Raw genomic sequence first — 18,619 nt, 5'->3', positions numbered from 1 at the left:
AAATAAGTGTATGTGAAAACAGAAGCACAAGCCAAGCCCATGAGAAATACAAATCAAAATTAGTTTTCAAGAGGAACGAAACGTTTTTGAAAAATATTTTAACATGGACAAAATGCCTTAAAGAGACATTAAACTGCAAATGTTTCCTTCGTGATTCATATAGAGCATGCAATTTTGAACAGTTTTCCCATTTACCTCTATTATATCATTTGCTTGGTTCTCTTGGTATAATTTGTTGAAAAGCATATCTTGGTAGGCTCAGGAGCTGGGAGCTAGTTGCTGATTGGTGGATGCTCATATATGCCTCTTGTCAATGATTTACCAATTTGTTTAGCTAGTTCCCAGTAGTGCATTGCTCCTTCTTTAACAAATGATACAAAGAGAATTTATAGTATAAGTAATTAGGAAAGTTGTTCAAAAATGTATCCTCTGTCTGAATCGTGAAAGAAAAATTTTGGGTTTCATGTTCCTTTAAGTTGAATGGAGCGATCAGGTTTGCTGTGATTAGACAGGAAACTTCAGCTCCGAGGTACGGCTATCCTTATGATTAAAAGATTTTGCACATTTTTTTTTTCCATATTTACTGTCCCATTAAGCCCTGTTTTTTTTTTTTTTTTTTTTTTTTTTGTACTCCGCCTTTGTTAATAGCGCTGCGGAATCTGTTGGCGCTCTACAAATAACCGATAATAATAATAATAAAATTAAAGGGATAGGAAAGTCCAAATTAAACTTGCATGATTCAGATAGAGCATGTCATTTTAAGACACTTTTAAATTCACTTCTATTTTTGAATGTGCTTTGTTCTTTTAGTATCCTTTGTTAAAAAATGAATATGCACATATCATACAATAGTTGGAGCTGCTGCTAATTGGTGCCTGCACATATTTGTCTCTTGTGATTGGCTAAATAGATATTTTCAGCTTCCTGTCAGTAGTGCATTGCTGTCCCTTCAGCAATGGATAACAAGAGAATGAAGAAAATTTGATACTAGAACATACAATTTTAAACAACTTTCCAATTTAATTCTATCTGAATCATAAAAGAAATGTTTGGGGTTTACTATCCCTTTTGCATCACTTGTGTGTTTTTTACTCTTCAGCTTTAGCTCAAGAATCCTGTTTTTGTGTTTGTTTTCTGAGTAAATATCTTAATTGTGTCCGGTTTTCTTCCTATCTTCCTTTTTAGCAATTGCAAGGACTAGGCCTAGATGCTAAAATGAGTCAACATCCACAAAGCATACACGATTCCTACAGTTTTTATGTCCTGGTTTACTTTGTAGGATATAAATGTGACCAGTTGTTTGGGGATTTGCCATAATTCTTACCTGCCATTTTGTCTGTACAGTGTCCTTTTGTTCAGAAGGTAGTAATTCTGCTATTTAATATGTAACTAATATATTATGTCTCCTCTCTTTCTATTTCTCTTGTACTGTTGTCTGCTCCAGGTTTTGTTGTGGGACATGCCGGCCTTCTGCAGTCTCTGCTCATGCTGTTCGTAGCATATGCCATCATCTGGCTGACTGTGCTCAGTGTCTGTGCTATCTCTACCAATGGGGCTGTCCAAGGAGGTGGTGCATACTGTATCCTTTATGTTGTGTGTCATGTTATTAAAGACACTGGACCGACATGGGATATACCAGTTACTCATAATCCGTATTTCATTTTGTCAGTTACTACATTTTTTTTTTGTTGTTGTTGTTTTTGCAAACCCCCAAAAAACAGCAACCTTGTGTTTTCAAATTGTATCCTCTTTTATTTTAGATTGTCCTGCATTTTCTTATATATTAAACAAACCTTGCCTTCCTTAAAGGGACACTAAACACTTTCGTAATATAAAATGGGAAATCATATATCTAAACAAAAGTCTGCAATATACGTTCATTATTTATTTTGTCCCATTTTCATGTAATTCCATTCTGAAATTGTGAGCTTTTCTGTTCATGTTAGAAATGGAGTGCAGAACACTGTTATATTTCTTCTACTAGATAAGAGTCCACGGATTCATCCTTGTGGGATATTATCCTCCTGCTAACAGGAAGTGGCAAAGAGCACCACAGCAGAGCTGTATATATAGCTCCTCCCTTCTCTCCACCCCCAGTCATTCTCTTTGCCTATACTAGTAATAGGAAGAGGTAAAGTGAAAGAGGTGTGAAAATGATAGTTTTTATTTTCTTCAAGCAAGACTTTTTTATTTTAAATGGTACCGGTGAGTGCTATTTTTCCTCAGGCAGCAGATGGAAGAAGATTTCTGCCTGGAGGCTGATGATCTTAGCAGTTGTCACTAAGATCCAGAGGAGTTGCCACAGAATGGCTGAGGAGTACTTGAGAAGCTTCAGTGTGGGGAACGTTTTTCATGCTACAAGCATTTAGGTATGTTCAGTCATTTATTTCTGGAGAGACTGTGGTATTTCAGAACTGGCTGACATAGTTCCCATGAGGGAAGGGGTTAGCAGTAATCCTACATATATGAAGGGGTATTACTGGGACCTGTATATTATTGTGTATGGGCTAAAGTGCAGTAAAGGAATGGCAGCATGGTTGACACTGGCAACATAACGTTTTTTATGTTCAATGGTACTGGAGGGTTTCACATGGCTTATATGTTTTATTTGGGGATACAAAAAACCCACATGGCTAGTTCCTATACCGCTTTACTGCAGTTTTTGTTAGGCAGAGAGACATCGCATAGGATGGGCGGGGCCAAATTTTCGCGCCTCAGATGCGCAGTTGATTTTCATATGAAGGCAGCAGGCTCCAGCTCCGGTGGGCCCAAACTGAAGACATAGCCTAACAAAGTTATAGTGTGATTTCTCAGACCCCTGAGGGCAGAGCTGTGGCGAGGTGCAGGGGGTTTGCTAATCTATTTTTTTATAACGTTTTTGGGTAACATTTTTCTCATAGAGAGTTAATTTGTCCCTTACTTGTGGTGCAATCTTAGGTTACAAGATAAGACACATATATGCTAAAATTGTGAGAGTTATAACATTTTAAAGCAGATTTGGAAAAATTGTGCGCTTTTTTACTTAAAGGCGCAGTACCGTTTTTCAAATTGTTTTTTTTTTTCATTAAATAAAGTGTTTTCAAGACTTTTTGTGGTTATTACTAGCCTGTTCAACATGTCTGACATTGAGGAAAGTCAATGCTCTATGTGTTTAGAAGCCATTGTGGAACCCCCACTTACATTGTGTCCCTCATGTACTGAAAGGGCCTTACATTGCAAAGAACATATTTTAGGTTATAAAAGTATGTCTAAGGATGATTCTCAGTCTGAAGAGAATCAGGTTATGCCATCCAATTCTCCCCAAGTGTCACAACCTTTAACGCCCACTCAAGCGACGCCAAGTACTTCTAGTGCGTCTAATTCTTTTACTCTGCATGATATGGCTGCAGTTATGTCTACTACCCTTACAGAGGTATTATCTTAACTGCCAGGTTTACAGGGTAAGCGCAGTAGGTCCGGTATTAGGGTAAATTCTGAGCCCTCTGATGCTTTATTGGCCATTTCCGATGTACCCTCAGTGTTCTGAGTTGGGGGTAGGGGAATTGCTGTCTGAGGGAGAGCTTTCAGATTCAGGAAATGTGTTCCCTCAAACAGACTCGGACGTGACAGCCTTTAAATTTAAGCTTGAACACCTCCGCCTGTTACTCCGGGAGGTTTTAGCGACTCTGGATGATTGTGACCCTATTGTAATACCACCAGAGAAATTGTGTAAGATGGATAAATATCTAGAGGTACCTACTTACACTAATGTTTTTCCAGTCCCTAAAAGAATTTCGGACATTGTTACTAAGGAAAGGGATAGACCAGGCATTCCGTTCTCTGCCCCTCCTACTTTTAAGAAAATGTTTCCCATATCTGACACCATTCGGGATTCCTGGCAAACGGTCCCTAAGGTGGAGGGAGCTGTTTATACTCTGGCTAAGCGTACAACTATACCTATTGAGGACAATTGTGCTTTCAAAGATCCTATGGATAAAAAATTAGAGGGTCTTTTAAAGAAATTTTTATTCATCAGGGTTTTCTTCTACAACCTATAGCGTGCATTGTTCCAGTTACTAAAGCAGCAGCTTTTTGGTTCGAGGCTCTAGAGGAGTCTCTTAAGGTTGAGACCCCATTAGATGATATTTTGGATAGAATTAAGGCTCTCAAGCTAGCTAATTCTTTTATTACCGATGCCGCTTTTCAAATGGCTAAATTAGCAGCAAAAAATGCAGGTTTTGCCATTTTAGCGCGTAGAGCGTTATGGCTTAAGTCTTGGTCTGCTGATGTGTCATCAAAATCTAAGATTTTAGCTATTCCTTTTAAAGGTAAGACGCTATTCAGGCCTGAACTAAAGGAAATAATTTCCGACATTACTGGAGGTAAAGGTCATGCCCTGCCTCAGGACAAGACTGTTAAGATGAGGGCTAAACAAAATAATTTTCGTTCCTTTCGAAACTTTAAAGGTGGACCCTCTACTTCCTCCTCCGCCACAAAGCAGGAGGGGAATTTTGCTCAATCCAAGTCAGTCTGGAGACCGAACCAGACCGGGAATAAAGGTAAACAGGCCAAGAAGCCCGCTGCTGCTACCAAGACATCATGACGGGGCAGCCCCCGATCCGGGACCGGATTTAGTAGGGGGCAGACTTTCTCTCTTCGCTCAGGCTTGGGCAAGGGATGTTCAGGATCCCTGGGCATTAGAAATTGTGACCCAGCGGTATCGACTAGAATTCAAGGATTTTCTCCCAAGAGGGAGATTTCATCTTTCACGTTTGTCTGTATACCAGATAAAAAGAGAGGCGTTCTTACGCTGTGTAAAAGACCTCTATGCCATGGGTGTTATTTGTCCAGTTCCAAAACTAGAACAGGGACTGGGGTTTTACTCAAATCTGTTCGTGGTTCCCAAAAAAGAGGGAACCTTCAGACCGATTTTAGATCTCAAATGTCTAAACAAATTTCTCAGAGTCCCATCGTTCAAGATGGAGACCATACGAACAATTTTGCCAATGATCCAGGAGGGTCAATATATGACCACCGTGGACTTAAAGGATGCGTATCTTTACATTCCTATCCACAAGGATCAACATCAGTTTCTCAGGTTTGCCTTTCTGGACAAACACTTTCAGTTCGTGGCTTCCTTTCGGATTGGCCACAGCTCCCAGAATCTTCACAAAGGTGCTAGGGTCCCTTCTGGCGGTTCTAAGGCCGCGGGGCATAGCAGTGGCGCCCTATCTGGACGATATTTTGATTCAGGCGTCAACTTACCATCTGACCAAATCTCACACGGACATCGTGTTATCTTTTCTAAGAACTCACGGTTGGAGTTCTTGGGAACTCTGATAGACTCGGTAGACATGAAAATATTTGACGGAGGTCAGAAAGTCAAAGATTCTAAATACTTGCCGAGCGCTTCAGTCCCTTCTTCGGCCATCAGTGGCTCAGTGTATGGAGGTCATTGGATTAATGGTAGCGGCAATGGACATCATTCAGTTTGCACGCTTTCATCTCAGACCACTGCAGCTGTGCATGCTCAGACAGTGAAATGGGGATTACGCAAATTTATCTCCTCAGATAAATCTGGATCAAGAGACCACAGACTCTCTCTTCTTTGGTGGCTGTCACAGGATCATCTGTCCCAGGGTCTGTGCTTCCGCAGACCAGCATGGGTTATAGTGACGACGGACGCCAGCCTTTTGGGCTGGGGTGCAGTCTGAAATTCTCTGAAGGCTCAGGGTGTTTGGACTCAGGAGGAGTCTCTTCTACCTATCAATATTCTGGAACTGAGAGCAATATTCAATGCGCTTCAGGCGTGGCCTCAGTTGTCTTTGGCCAAATTCATAAGATTCCAGTCAGACAATATGACTGTAGCATATATCAATCATCAAGGGGGAACAAAGAGTTCTCTAGCGATGATAGAGGTTTCAAAGATAATCCGATGGGCGGAGACTCACTCTTGCCACCTATCAGCAATCTATATATATCCCAGGAGTAGAGAACTGGGAAGCGGATTTTCTAAGTCGTCAGACTTTTCATCCGGGGGAGTGGGAGCTCCATCCGGAGGTGTTTGTGGCATTGATTCATCAATGGGGCACACCGGAATTGGATCTGATGGCATCTCGCCAGAATGCCAAACTTCCTTGTTACGGGTCCAGGTCAAGGGATCCCCAAGCTGTACTGATAGATGCTCTAGCAGTACCTTGGTCGTTCAACCTTGCTTATGTGTTTCCTCCATTTCCTCTCCTACCTCGTCTGATTGCAAGAATCAAACAAGAGAGAGCTTCAGTAATCCTGATAGCGCCTGCGTGGCCACGCAGGACTTGGTATGCAGAGCTAGTTGAGATGTCATCTCTGCCACCGTGGAAACTGCCATTGAGACAGGACCTTCTCATCCAAGGTCCGTTCCAACATCCGAATCTAAATTCTCTGCAGCTGACTGCCTGAAGATTGAACGCTTGATTTTATCTAAGCGGGGATTCTCTGAGTCGGTCATTGATACTTTGATTCATGCTCGAAAGCCTGTCACTAGAAAAATTTACCATAAGATATGGCGTAAATATCTTTATTGGTGCGAATCCAAGGGCTACTCATGGAGTAGGGTTAGGATTCCTAGGATTTTATCCTTTCTCCAAGAAGGATTGGAGAAGGGATTATCAGCTAGTTCCTTAAAGGGACAAATTTCTGCTTTGTCAATTTTATTACACTGGCGGATGTCCCAGACGTTCAGTCTTTTTGTCAGGCTTTAATCAGAATCAAGCCTGTGTTTAAACCTATTGCTCCGCAATGTAGTTTGAATTTAGTTCTCAGTGTTCTTCAAGGGGGGTTCCGTTTGAACCCATGCATTCCATGGATGTTAAGCTTTTATCTTGGAAAGTTTTGTTCTTAGTTGCTATCTCTTCTGCTCGAAGTGTTTCTGAGCTTTCTGCGTTACAATGTGATTCGCCTTATCTCATATTCCATTCTGATAAGGTGGTTTTGCATACAAAACCTGCATTCCTTTCTAAGGTTGTTTCAATTAAGAATATTAATATTGTATTGTTCCTTCCTTGTGTCCTAATCATTCGTCTAAGAAGGAACGTCTGTTACATAACTTGGACGTGGTTCGTGCCTTGAAGTTTTACTTACAAGCGACCAAGGATTTCCGTCAAACATCTTCTCTATTCATTGTTTATTCTGGAAAGCGTAGGGGTCAAAAAGCTACAGCTACCTCTCTTTCTTTTTGGCTGAAAAGCATCATCCGCTTAGCATACAAGACTGCTGGACAGCAGCCTCCTGAAAAAATTACGGCTCATTCTACTAGATCGGTGGCTTCCACATGGGCTTTTAAAAACGATGCTTCTGTTGAACAGATTTGTAAGGCTGTGACTTGGTCCTCCCTTCATACCTTTTACAAATTTTACAAATTTGATACTTTTGCTTCTTCTGAGGCTATTTTTGGGAGAAAAGTTCTTCGAGCAGTGGTGCCTTCCGTTTAGGTATCTGTCTTATCCCTCCCGTTCATCCGTGTCCTCTTGCTTTGGTATTGTATCTCACAAGTAAGGATGAATCCGTGGACTTGTCGTATCTAGTAGAAGAAAAGGAAATTTATGCTTACCTGATAAATTGATTTCTTCTACAATAAGACGAGTCCACGGCCCTCCCTGTCATTTTAGACAGATATTTTTGTTTTCAAAACGTCAGTCACCTCTGCACCTTTTAGCTTTTCTTTTCTCTTCCTATACCTTCGGTGGAATGACTGGGGGTGGAGAGAAGGGAGGAGCTATATATACAGCTCTGCTGTGGTACTCTTTGCCACTTCCTGTTAGCTGGAGGATAATATCCCACAAGTAAGGATGAATCCGTGGACTCGTCGTATCGTAGAAGAAATCAGTTTATCAGGTAAGCATAAATTTCATTTTTACACAGTCATTGGCTGCACACTCTAGTGACCTGTATATAACTGGCCCCAGCAGAGTAGGTAACCTAAGTTACAACATGGCCGCCCCCATTGTTTTATAGACACTAAAACTTTACGCTTATTTTGTCAGTATTTAAATCGCTAATGCTACTTTAAAAAATACATCTACATGTTATTCTCAGACTAATATATTTTATTGAATGCATCATTCTTTCTAGTATTTAGTGTTAAATGTCCCTTTTTAAAGGGACAGTTAAAGGTATAGAAAGGTCAAAATTTAAATGTGCATTTCAATTTTTAAACCTAAGCATTTTTGCAATATACTTCCATTAGCAAAAATGTTTTTAGTAAAATGTATTATTGTTTACCAGCAGCATACGCACATATGTTGTGAGGGCCCCGTGTACCAGTATTCAAACACTAAACCTTTTCAGAGAGTCAGCAGTGACCGCTGCAGTAATAATTTATTACTAGAAGCATTTTTGTTGCAAAAATGCTTCTATTTAAATGCACCCATGCAAGTTCCAATTTTGACCGTTCTTTTCTTTTGACACCTTGTAATTACATGCTGGGTGAGTTTGAGAATGACTTATTACTGGAGGACACAACTAGTGGGAGACAGCAGTCATTAATTTAGCAAAGTCATCATTGTTTTGCAGTGAAGACAGTTACATACAAATATAAAGTGCAGGTTTAGGCTTGTGACGTCTGCCATATGCTGTCAATTCCCAGATTTGGAAAACTGTTTATTTTTAAACTTAAATTGCAAGAAAAAACAGGCAAAATAAATACAAGTATATTGCAAAGCTTTTTTTCATAATTAAATATTTTAGATTAAATCTTAAAATATTTACTGTCCCTTTAGCAGATGGCACTGACTATCTTTATACTTTTGATACTGTTGGTCATTATTCCCATCTCTTCTGGCTGGTATATTAGATATGTGTTTACAGTTAGCAAGGTCCAAGTGCTATGTTTGACCCATAGCGAAAGAGAGAGAAAAAAAAATCAATGTCTTTCGGGAGAATAAATTGAATGGAACCTAATTCTTGGGTCCAGTAAAGTGAAGATATGTTTTGAATATGCAAACATCAGTTACATGGCAAAAGTACTACAATATTGTACCGAGTGTTGCTTCTTCTTGACAATGTCTCAGTTATGATCTCACGTACTTTGGGCCCTGAGTTTGGTGGCAGTATTGGTCTGATGTTTTATTTGGCGAACGTCTGCGCATGCGGAGTGTACGTTTTGGGATTGGTAGAGGCTGTGCTGGATATATTTGGCAAAGGTTAGTCAATTTCGTTTTTCATCTGTCTACCTCTTTCCCTCTCCCCCCAATTATACTTTATTTTCCACTTTTTATTTTTGTCTCTTTCCCCAGACTCCTCTGACCCTACAAATACTCTGAGGTCCCTCCCCCAAGGATATGGATACAGCTATTTGTATGCCAGTATAGTCCTTCTGCTATGTCTTTCGGTTTGCCTAGTTGGTGCTTCCATCTATTCCCAGGCAGCTTTCTTCATCTTTCTCCTGGTTCTCTTGGTCCTTTTGTCCATCCTAATTAGTTTTCTAGCTGTTGGACCACTTCATGTCATCATTCGACACGGGGGAAATGTTACCTTTATTGGAGAGTATACCGGTATCAACAGCAGCACATTGCATGATAACCTGCATGGTGAGTGATGTCTGATTCCACAACCCCATATCTCCCTTTAAAGGGACAGTATACTGTAAAATAGTTTTTCCTTCAATGTGTTTACAATTGCTTTTTTTACCAACTGCAGAGTAAAAAAATGTATGAAAATTAGCTTTTTAAGGTTTATTTGTGTATATTAAAGCTCTGATTTTGTGTTTTGAAGCCACAACCTAATAAAATGGGTTGAGCTTGTAGGTATAATCAGATCTCATTACTGTATCACATTGTACATATATCTGCTTATTTATCTTATACCTGTCCATAAAACAATCAACAGTACTTGGAGAGAACAATGGAAAATCAACATTATATTACCTTATCTCTGCTATATCCCACTGGGAGTGTAATTTCTTTTGCTGGCTGTTTACACAAAGCTTATCTATAGCTTGGACCTGCGGCCACAAACTTTCAGAATAGGTGGGGATACCACATGCTAAATCAACTATTTCAAATGCCAATATAAGGTTAAAGGAGCTACTTGTAAACAATTTAATACACTCCAGCAGGTTAAGTGGATCATTGGGAACAAATTAAAGGTGAGAAAATTTTTGAGCAAACTGTCCCTTTAATTCAATATTATTTGTATCATGTCTGTTCCTTTTCTCTCTGTATATGATGCTAACCAAATCTTTTTCATATTTTGTTAGCTGATTACTCCCTGGATTACACAACTGGTAACCTCATGAATTTTGCCACTGTATTTGCGGTCATGTTTAATGGCTGCACTGGCATCATGGCAGGATGCAACATGTCTGGTAAGCACTGTTTCTATCTACTTCTCTTCCATATATTATATATATATATATATATAGCTTCCTATGTTGTTGTTGTTCTCTCTTTCTTGTATAATGTGACCATATCCCTTCTGAGTATAAATTGCTTTGCAACCTTTCCAGCCATTCTTCATAGCTCAACTATTTTATTTGCCTTATCAATTTTGTCACTTTCCTTTGCAGTTTTAAAGTGTCTTTCTTGAATGTTGGGTGGGGTGTCATCATTGGTTTATGAAGAGGCACAATAATGTTTTCATTATGTGAAATTATACTCTTCTTTTTTAATATATGATAGTACCTTACTGGTCTTGGCAAGAATATATGATATGTCAGTCAGCAGTTGCAAAGAAAGTTATCTAAAGTAACTCCCAGGTCCTTCTCATTTAATGATATCCTCATTTCAACTCCATTTAGAGTGTAAGTTGCATGTTTATTTTTTCTGCCAACATACCTAACTGCCCATTAATCTAAATTGAATCTCATCTGCTACTTGCCAGTTACTGGATGTATCCAAATCCCTCTGTAGATAAGTAACCTAACTCCCATGCAAGGTCAGTTTGCTCGGCTCTGTGGTGTGGTTTAGATTGTAGTGGGTGGAGAGTTGGAGGGGTAATCATGTATTCTTGTATACAGGCAGTGCAATGTATTGAGTCGGCCCTGCACCACTGGAGGAATCGCTGTAGCCTGTGACCTGTAAGAAAAAAGTTCCTTATCCGATTTAAAAAGATTATTAATTTATAAAATAACAGTATCAACGGGACACTAAAGTCAAAATTGAATGTTCATGAGTCAAATGGAGAATGCAATTAACAAAAAAACAAAACCAAACCTTTATTTTACTTTCGTTATCAAAATGTTCACAATAATTTTATATGCACACTTTCTGAGGCACCAGTTCCTACTGAGCATGTTCAAGAGCCCGGAGTATTTTGTGATTGACTGATAGCTGTTGCATAGTACAGGGGACAGATAAAATGGAAGTAACTTAAATTTGTTAGAACAAAATGTATTACTAATTTTAAATTCAGATTAAAAGGACCCTAAAGTCAAAATGAAACTTTCATGTTTCAGATAGACCGTGCAATTTAAAACAACTTTCCAATTTACTTCCATTAACAGAATGTGCACAGTATTTTTATATTTACACTTTTTGAGCCATCAGCACCTACTGAACATGTGCAAGAATTCACAGAATAAATAATTTTTTATTTTTTTTTGATTGGCTGATGGCTTTCACATGATTCAGTATGAGTGGAAATAGACATGACTAAATTTAAAATTTGTCAGACTAAATAGCACTACTCATTTAAAGTTCAGACTAAGTGCTATTGCATTGTATATTCATCATGCATTTGTTGGTTATGCAAATCTACTATATTTACTGGTCATTAAGTCTTATTGCATTGTCTTTTTATTATGCATTTGTTGTTATTCAGTTGTACTGTATTTAATAGTCCTTAAAGTGCACTAATTGGCTAAAGTTTGAAAAGGACCATTCTATCATTTATTAAATGGAATGTGCCCGGTCTCATAAGCATCAAGAAACATTTTTCTCAAATGGATTGGAAAGACATGTATTCTATTTTGTCCTTCCATTATTACAACTTTATTTTTTCACAATTTCACAGGGATAAATAAGTGGTACTGTTTAAATTATTTCCCTTTCTTTTTATTTTTCTTCCCTGCTATACCTGTTATGTGCCGGTCCTAGTCAGACTCTCTTCCTGACCGGAATATTTGAAGGTTTATTAGCCAGAATAAAAAGAGAAAATTAATATATCTAAAGTTGTTTCTAGTTTTTTCCCCTAACAATCCATACTCGAAAAAATATATAAATTAGTATGATACCACCAGCATTTATTAAATTAACATTACATGTGCAAAAAAGAAAATGCACTTTGTTATTGCACCGTTGCTTGCAGGTAACTGTATTTAAAGGGCCATTATACACTCAAAAAAATATAGGCTATTTAAATTAAGCACCAAAAGAAGATAAAGTTTGTAATTGACAAGTATTAGCAATTTTGCTGCTAACTCTCCTAAAAATTATTTTAAAGTTTCTAATCCTCTCAGTGAATGAGAATACGAACGTAATCTCCACTAGCTTGAGAGCAAGGATTTTCTACACTCCCTATCTAGTGTCCTTTACAGCCAGCCCCCATGCTGGGGCTGTCTGTATAATAGATAAGCCTGTCACAAATCCCCTCACCTCTCTCAGCCGTTTCTTTCTGACTATTTACACTGGCTGGGCACAATCTCACTCCCCCCTGACTCTCTCCTCCCGGTAAGCATTCAGTAGACACAAGGGGAATATTCCACTCACAGCTCTGTGAAACATGATCCTGAGATGTTTTACAGAGCTTTGTGTGAAAATATTCAGAGTGCTGTAGTGAGGACAAAGAGGGAGTAATCATGTATTCTTGTATACAGGCAGTGCAATGTATTGAGTCGGCCCTGCACCACTGGAGGAATCGCTGTAGCCTGTGACCTGTAAGAAAAAAGTTCTACCCCAGCAGTGTCTCAGTTTTATCTGCACCTCGGCAGCATCCAGAGCTCCGCCCCCAGCCACTCCCACTCTCCTGCCTCCTCATAAATATTCATATTGTAGCTGTAAAGCTGGGGGCGGAGCTCTGGATGCTGCCGAGGTGCAGATAAAACTGAGACACTGCTGGGGTAGAATCCCTGTGATTTAACTCATGTGCAGTTTGTTACAGATACAATGAAATGCTTTACATATCTCACGCTCAGCTGATATACATGTAAAATACATCTGCCCATATAAAAAAAACAGTGCAACTGTGCATATATCTGACTCCCTCTTTGTCCTCACTACAGCACTCTGAATATTTTCACACAAAGCTCTGTAAAACATCTCAGGATCATGTTTCACAGAGCTGTGAGTGGAATATTCCCCTTGTGTCTACTGAATGCTTACCGGGAGGAGAGAGTCAGGGGGGAGTGAGATTGTGCCCAGCCAGTGTAAATAGTCAGAAAGAAACGGCTGAGAGAGGTGAGGGGATTTGTGACAGGCTTATCTATTATACAGACAGCCCCAGCATGGGGGCTGGCTGTAAAGGACACTAGATAGGGAGTGTAGAAAATCCTTGCTCTCAAGCTAGTGGAGATTACGTTCGTATTCTCATTCACTGAGAGGATTAGAAACTTTAAAATAATTTTTAGGAGAGTTAGCAGCAAAATTGCTAACACATGTCAATTACAAACTTTATCTTCTTTTGGTGCTTAATTTAAATAGCCTATATTTTTTTGAGTGTATAATGGCCCTTTAACAATACACTGAGAGTTTTTATTGCCATACAGTATTTGTTGTTATATAAGAAGCAATGAGGATATATTATGCAAGTTTTTCCTTGTGTAGGCTTGTTCTTCTCAACCAATAGAACTCTTGAGTGGTGCCTATTTGCCAGTGAGCATTGATACAGCAGTATTAGCTATGCTAGCATATATTTTCAGTTCAGTTTCCATTTGAATAGCTTTACTTTACCTTTTTTGCACAGAAAATGTTTTTACATGTTTAATTCATTTAATACATATTAACGATACATTTTTAATGTAACGTCCCATCAAAGATTCTCATTTTAGATCTAGCAAATGTAGGTCATAATGTGTCTGGCTTACGTGCTGCTAACTAAAAGTCTGAGTGGTGTCTTTCAGTGCCTCGCAAACATATTGGACATACAGTTCCTGAATCTGTAAAATATATATTTTAAATTGTGGTCTAATTCTTCTGGAACATTGTGAACTATCCAGGGTCACAAAGGGCAAATCCAAGTAAATCAAATGTAATAATATAATAAACAAAAAGTTTAATCAAACGCTTAGTAAGACGTAGAAGCACCACACTATTTTATATAACACAATGATTTCACCATGGGTGTTGAGTTACTCTGTCTTGGCTGTCATATCTGTAGTTAGTTGAGACTTACATACAATATCTTTATGTTCAACTTCCAGTTTGGTCTAATTAGACAGAAATTAAGTGAGAAATGTTCACCCATATACACTGCAGCAAATAACTTGGTACAAACAGCTGCATAAGGTTTCTGTGGTGCCATATCTGTAAGGATGTATTATAATAAGATTGTCATGATGTAATGATAGGGGTATTATTACTATTGTGGTTTTTTTTATTGTTTTGTTTTTATTTGCTGTGTATATTAAGGGGACATAAAACACAAAATTGAGATTTACATTAAAGGGACATGAAACTGTCATGGCTCAGAGTATTATCAAGTTTTTACTTCTCTTGGTATCCTTTGTTGAAAAGCATTCATAGGTAGCTCAGGAGCAATGCACCATTGTTGGCTAGCTGCTGATTAGTGGCTACATACAAATGTCTTGTTATTGGCTCAGCAGATGTGTTCAGAAACCCTTTGCAGAAGTTAAAAATATAGTTAAATGCTACATTTAAGCACTGAGTCTGCTCATAGAGATATAATTAGGTGATAACTAAATATGCATCAGTGTTGATTAATACCTGTCAATGATGACTTTCTGAGCAGGCATGGACTTTGAGGGTACGTGTGTGTGTATATATGTGAGTGTCTGTGAAATATATATATATATATATATATATATATATATATATATATATATATATATATATATATATATATATATATATATATATATTTTTTTTTTTTCATGCACAGTCAAAGCTATGGGTGAGTCTAGGGCACTGTGGGTACATAGTGTATTATTTTATAGAAACCAGACATGTTGCCCAATGTTATTACAAAAATGCAATAAAAATTGCACAAAGAACAGATTGCCCTACTCTAACAATATATTGAGTGAAAAAGGTAAAATATCAAAAAAGAGGAAAAAATAGGTTACAAGCAATCATGCCAAATAACTTTATAAGGAGAAAAATATATATAATTAATTGGATGAGAGAAGCTTAGATAAACTGTAACAATAATAGCAAATTAGCCCAGTAATAAGTAGCAGTCTCTAGAAATAGCAGAGTCCCAAGCTGCAAAGATATGCTTGAAATTATTGCTAATGCTGATCTGAACTAAGCTCCTTCTATAGCGGGAGCTGAAATTACATTTACTCTGACTGATGCTATGTATAAATTTAAGAAAAACGTAGCCATTACCTAATAGTATTATTGCCTAATACTCAGTAATTCAATGGTAAGCAAATATATACAATATTATAAAACCGGTTGATATAAATATTCTCTTAAAGATACATTATCCCAATGTGCCTAGAGGGATATGGTTGCATCTCACTGACAAGGTCCACACTAGGCCGAAACGTATGTCTGGGGTTTGCCATGTCTTGTTCAGACAGGGATTGCCTGGGCTGGACTGTACTGTTTAGAAAGGACCAGACTGATATACTACAGGAAAGTTCTTCTCTGTGAAAGGCACATGCTGGGTAAAAAGAGGCTGCTCCTGGGGTGGTATCTAGCCATAGAACAAGCTATCGCGCTATTGCTCTTTTCCTGGATGACCACTTCTCTCTTGTGTATTATTTAATAGTTCTCTTGCTTTGGATCCCCTACTCCCTTCATCCCCTTTTTTTTATTTTTTTTTATTTTTTTTTATATAAAACAAACTACCACAACCCACTTGCAAGCGGTTTCTGCGTCACTTTAAACAGACATAACAAAGGAAAGGATACCAAGAGAGCAATGTAATTTTGATAATAGAAATGAATGGGAAAGTGTTTTAAAGAGCCATTATAGTGAAAAAATGATAGGCTCTCATTTGTTAGACCATATCTTTTTATCACTATCAATCCTGCAATGGAGTTAGAGAAAGTACTCATTGGGAGCCACAGAGAACTGCTGGGTTCGTGTGGAAACTCAGTGATCCAGTCTGCAGCGCTAGTTGAATAATCATGCATTCAGAAAAGCGCTATTTAAACCTGTGACTAATAATTTCTCTTGTTAAGTGTAGTCAGTCCACGGGTCATCCATTACTTATGGAATATATCTCTTCCTAACAGGAAGCTGCAAGAGGATCACCCAAGCAGAGCTGCTATATAGCTCCTCCCCTCACATGTCATATACAGTCATTCTCTTGCAGCCTAACTAAAGATAGGTTGCTGTGAGAGGTCTGTGGTGTTTTTTAACTTAGTTTATTTCTTCAATCAAAAGTTTGTTATTTTAAATGGCACCGGAGTGTGCTGTTTGTTCTCAGGCAGCATTAGAAGAAGAATCTGCCTGCGTTTTCTATGATCTTAGCAGACGTAACTAAGATCCATTGGCTGTTCTCATCTGAGGAGTGAGGTAACTTCAGAAAAGGGGAATAGCATGCAGGGCCCCCCTGCAAACGAGGTATGTGCAGTAAATTATTTTTCTGAGGAATGGAATTGACTGAGAAAATACTGCTGATACCAATGTAACGTAAGTTCAGCCTTAAATGCAGTGATAGCGACTGGTATTAGGCTGATGAGTGTGTGTACACTGAATGTATTTTTCTAAGGAATGGAATTGACTCTGAAAATACTGTTAATACTGAAATAATGTATGAGCCTTAACTGCAGTAAAAGCGACTGGTAGCAGGCTTATTAATAACACTTCATAACTTTTAAAATGTATGTTCAAAACGTTTAATGGCATGTTAATCGTTTTTTGTGAGGTACTTGGTGATAAAACTTATTGGGGCATGATTTTTACCACATGGCCATCTTTGTTTTCTGCATAGAAACAGTTTTCTGAGCTTCCCCACTGTTGTAATATGAGTGGGAGGGGCCTATTTTAGCGCTTTTTCTCCTGTTAAGTGTGGTCAGTCCACGGGTCATCATTACTTCTGGGATATTAACTCCTCCCCAACAGGAAGTGCAAGAGGATACACCCAGCAGAGCTGTCATATAGCTCCTCCCCTCTACGTCACACCCAGTCATTCTCTTGCACCCAACTAATAGATAGGATGTGTGAGAGGACTGTGGTGATTATACTTAGTTTTATACCTTCAATCAAAAGTTTGTTATTTTATAACAGCACCGGAGTGTGTTGTTCCTTCTCTGGTAGAATTTGAAGAAGAATCTACCTGAGTTTTTTGTATGATTTTAGCCGGCGTAGTTAAGATCATATTGCTGTTCTCGGCCATCTGAGGAGTGAGGTAAACTTCAGATCAGGGGACAGCGGGCAGGTTAATCTGCAAAGAGGTATGTAGCAGCATATTATTTTCTGACAATGGAATTGAGAAAATTCTGCCATACCGATGTAATGTAAGCTCAGCCTTAAATGCAGTAGTAGCAACTGGTATCAGGCTGTCATGTATGTATATTTACACTTCAGTATTCTGGGGAATGGCACTTCACTGGGATAATACTGTATGCATAAGACTTTAGCCTAATTTGCAGTGACTAGCAACAGGCTTTCTAAGGACATTTCATTTATTTGATGTTAAACGTTTTTGCTGGCATGTTAAATCGTTTAATTTTCTGAGGTACTGGGTGAAAAAAAAAAAAAAAAAAAAATGTTTTGGGCACTGTTTTTTTCCACTTGGCAGTCGTTTTATTTAATTTAAGACAGTTTACTGATCTCCCTCACTGTTGTGTGTGAGGGGGAGGGGCCTATTTTGGCGCTTTTGCTACGCATCAAAAAATTCAGTCAGAAGTCTCTTGTCTTCCCTGCATGATCCGGTTCGTCTCTACAGAGCTCAGGGGTCTTCAAAACTTATTTTGAGGGAGGTAATCACTCACAGCAGAGCTGTGAGATTGTAACTGACTGTGATAAAAAACGTTTATTTCTGTACTTTTTTCTGCTAATCAGGGTTAGTTATCCATTGCTAATGGGGGCAATCCTTTGCTAAAATTGTGTTTTTACCGGAAAGAATTTGATGTTATAGTTTCTCAAGTTTATTATTTCTCAACTGTCATAACTTTTTTCTGTGCTTCTTAAAGGCACAGTACGTTTTCATATTATTTGTAAATTGTTTTGAAAAGTATTTCCAAGTTGCTAGTTTATTTGCTAGTGTGTTAAACATGTCTGATTCAGAGGAATATCTCTGTGCTATATGTGCTAAAGCCAAAGTGGAGCCCAATAGAAATTTATGTACTAATTGCATTGATGCTACTTTAAATAAAAGTCAATCTGTACAAATTGAACATATTTCACCAAACAACGAGGGGAGAGTTATGCCGACTAACTCGCCTCACGTGTCAGTAGCTGCATCTCCCGCTCGGGAGGTGCGTGATATTGTAGCGCCGAGTACATTGGGGCGGCCATTACAAATCACATTACAGGATATGGCTAATGTTATGACTGAAGTTTTGGCTAAATTACCAGAACTAAGAGGT

General features: G+C 38.5%; 1 protein-coding gene across 1 annotated transcript in view; it reads left to right on the top strand.

The window, feature by feature from the left end:
* SLC12A9 (solute carrier family 12 member 9) overlaps positions 1-18,619 on the top strand; it is a 196,311-nt gene that overhangs the window by 33,392 nt on the left and 144,300 nt on the right. The window contains exons 3-6 of the mRNA XM_053718368.1: positions 1,445-1,579; positions 9,030-9,161; positions 9,255-9,548; positions 10,217-10,324. Of these exons, the coding sequence (XP_053574343.1) occupies positions 1,445-1,579; positions 9,030-9,161; positions 9,255-9,548; positions 10,217-10,324 (669 nt within the window). The remainder of the gene's footprint in view (positions 1-1,444; positions 1,580-9,029; positions 9,162-9,254; positions 9,549-10,216; positions 10,325-18,619) is intronic.

The sequence above is a fragment of the Bombina bombina genome, chromosome 6, assembly GCF_027579735.1.
Source record: "Bombina bombina isolate aBomBom1 chromosome 6, aBomBom1.pri, whole genome shotgun sequence".
Classification (NCBI taxonomy): Eukaryota; Metazoa; Chordata; class Amphibia; order Anura; family Bombinatoridae; genus Bombina; species Bombina bombina.
Note: the sequence above shows the minus strand (reverse complement) of the source record. Positions and strands in the feature narration are given on the sequence as shown.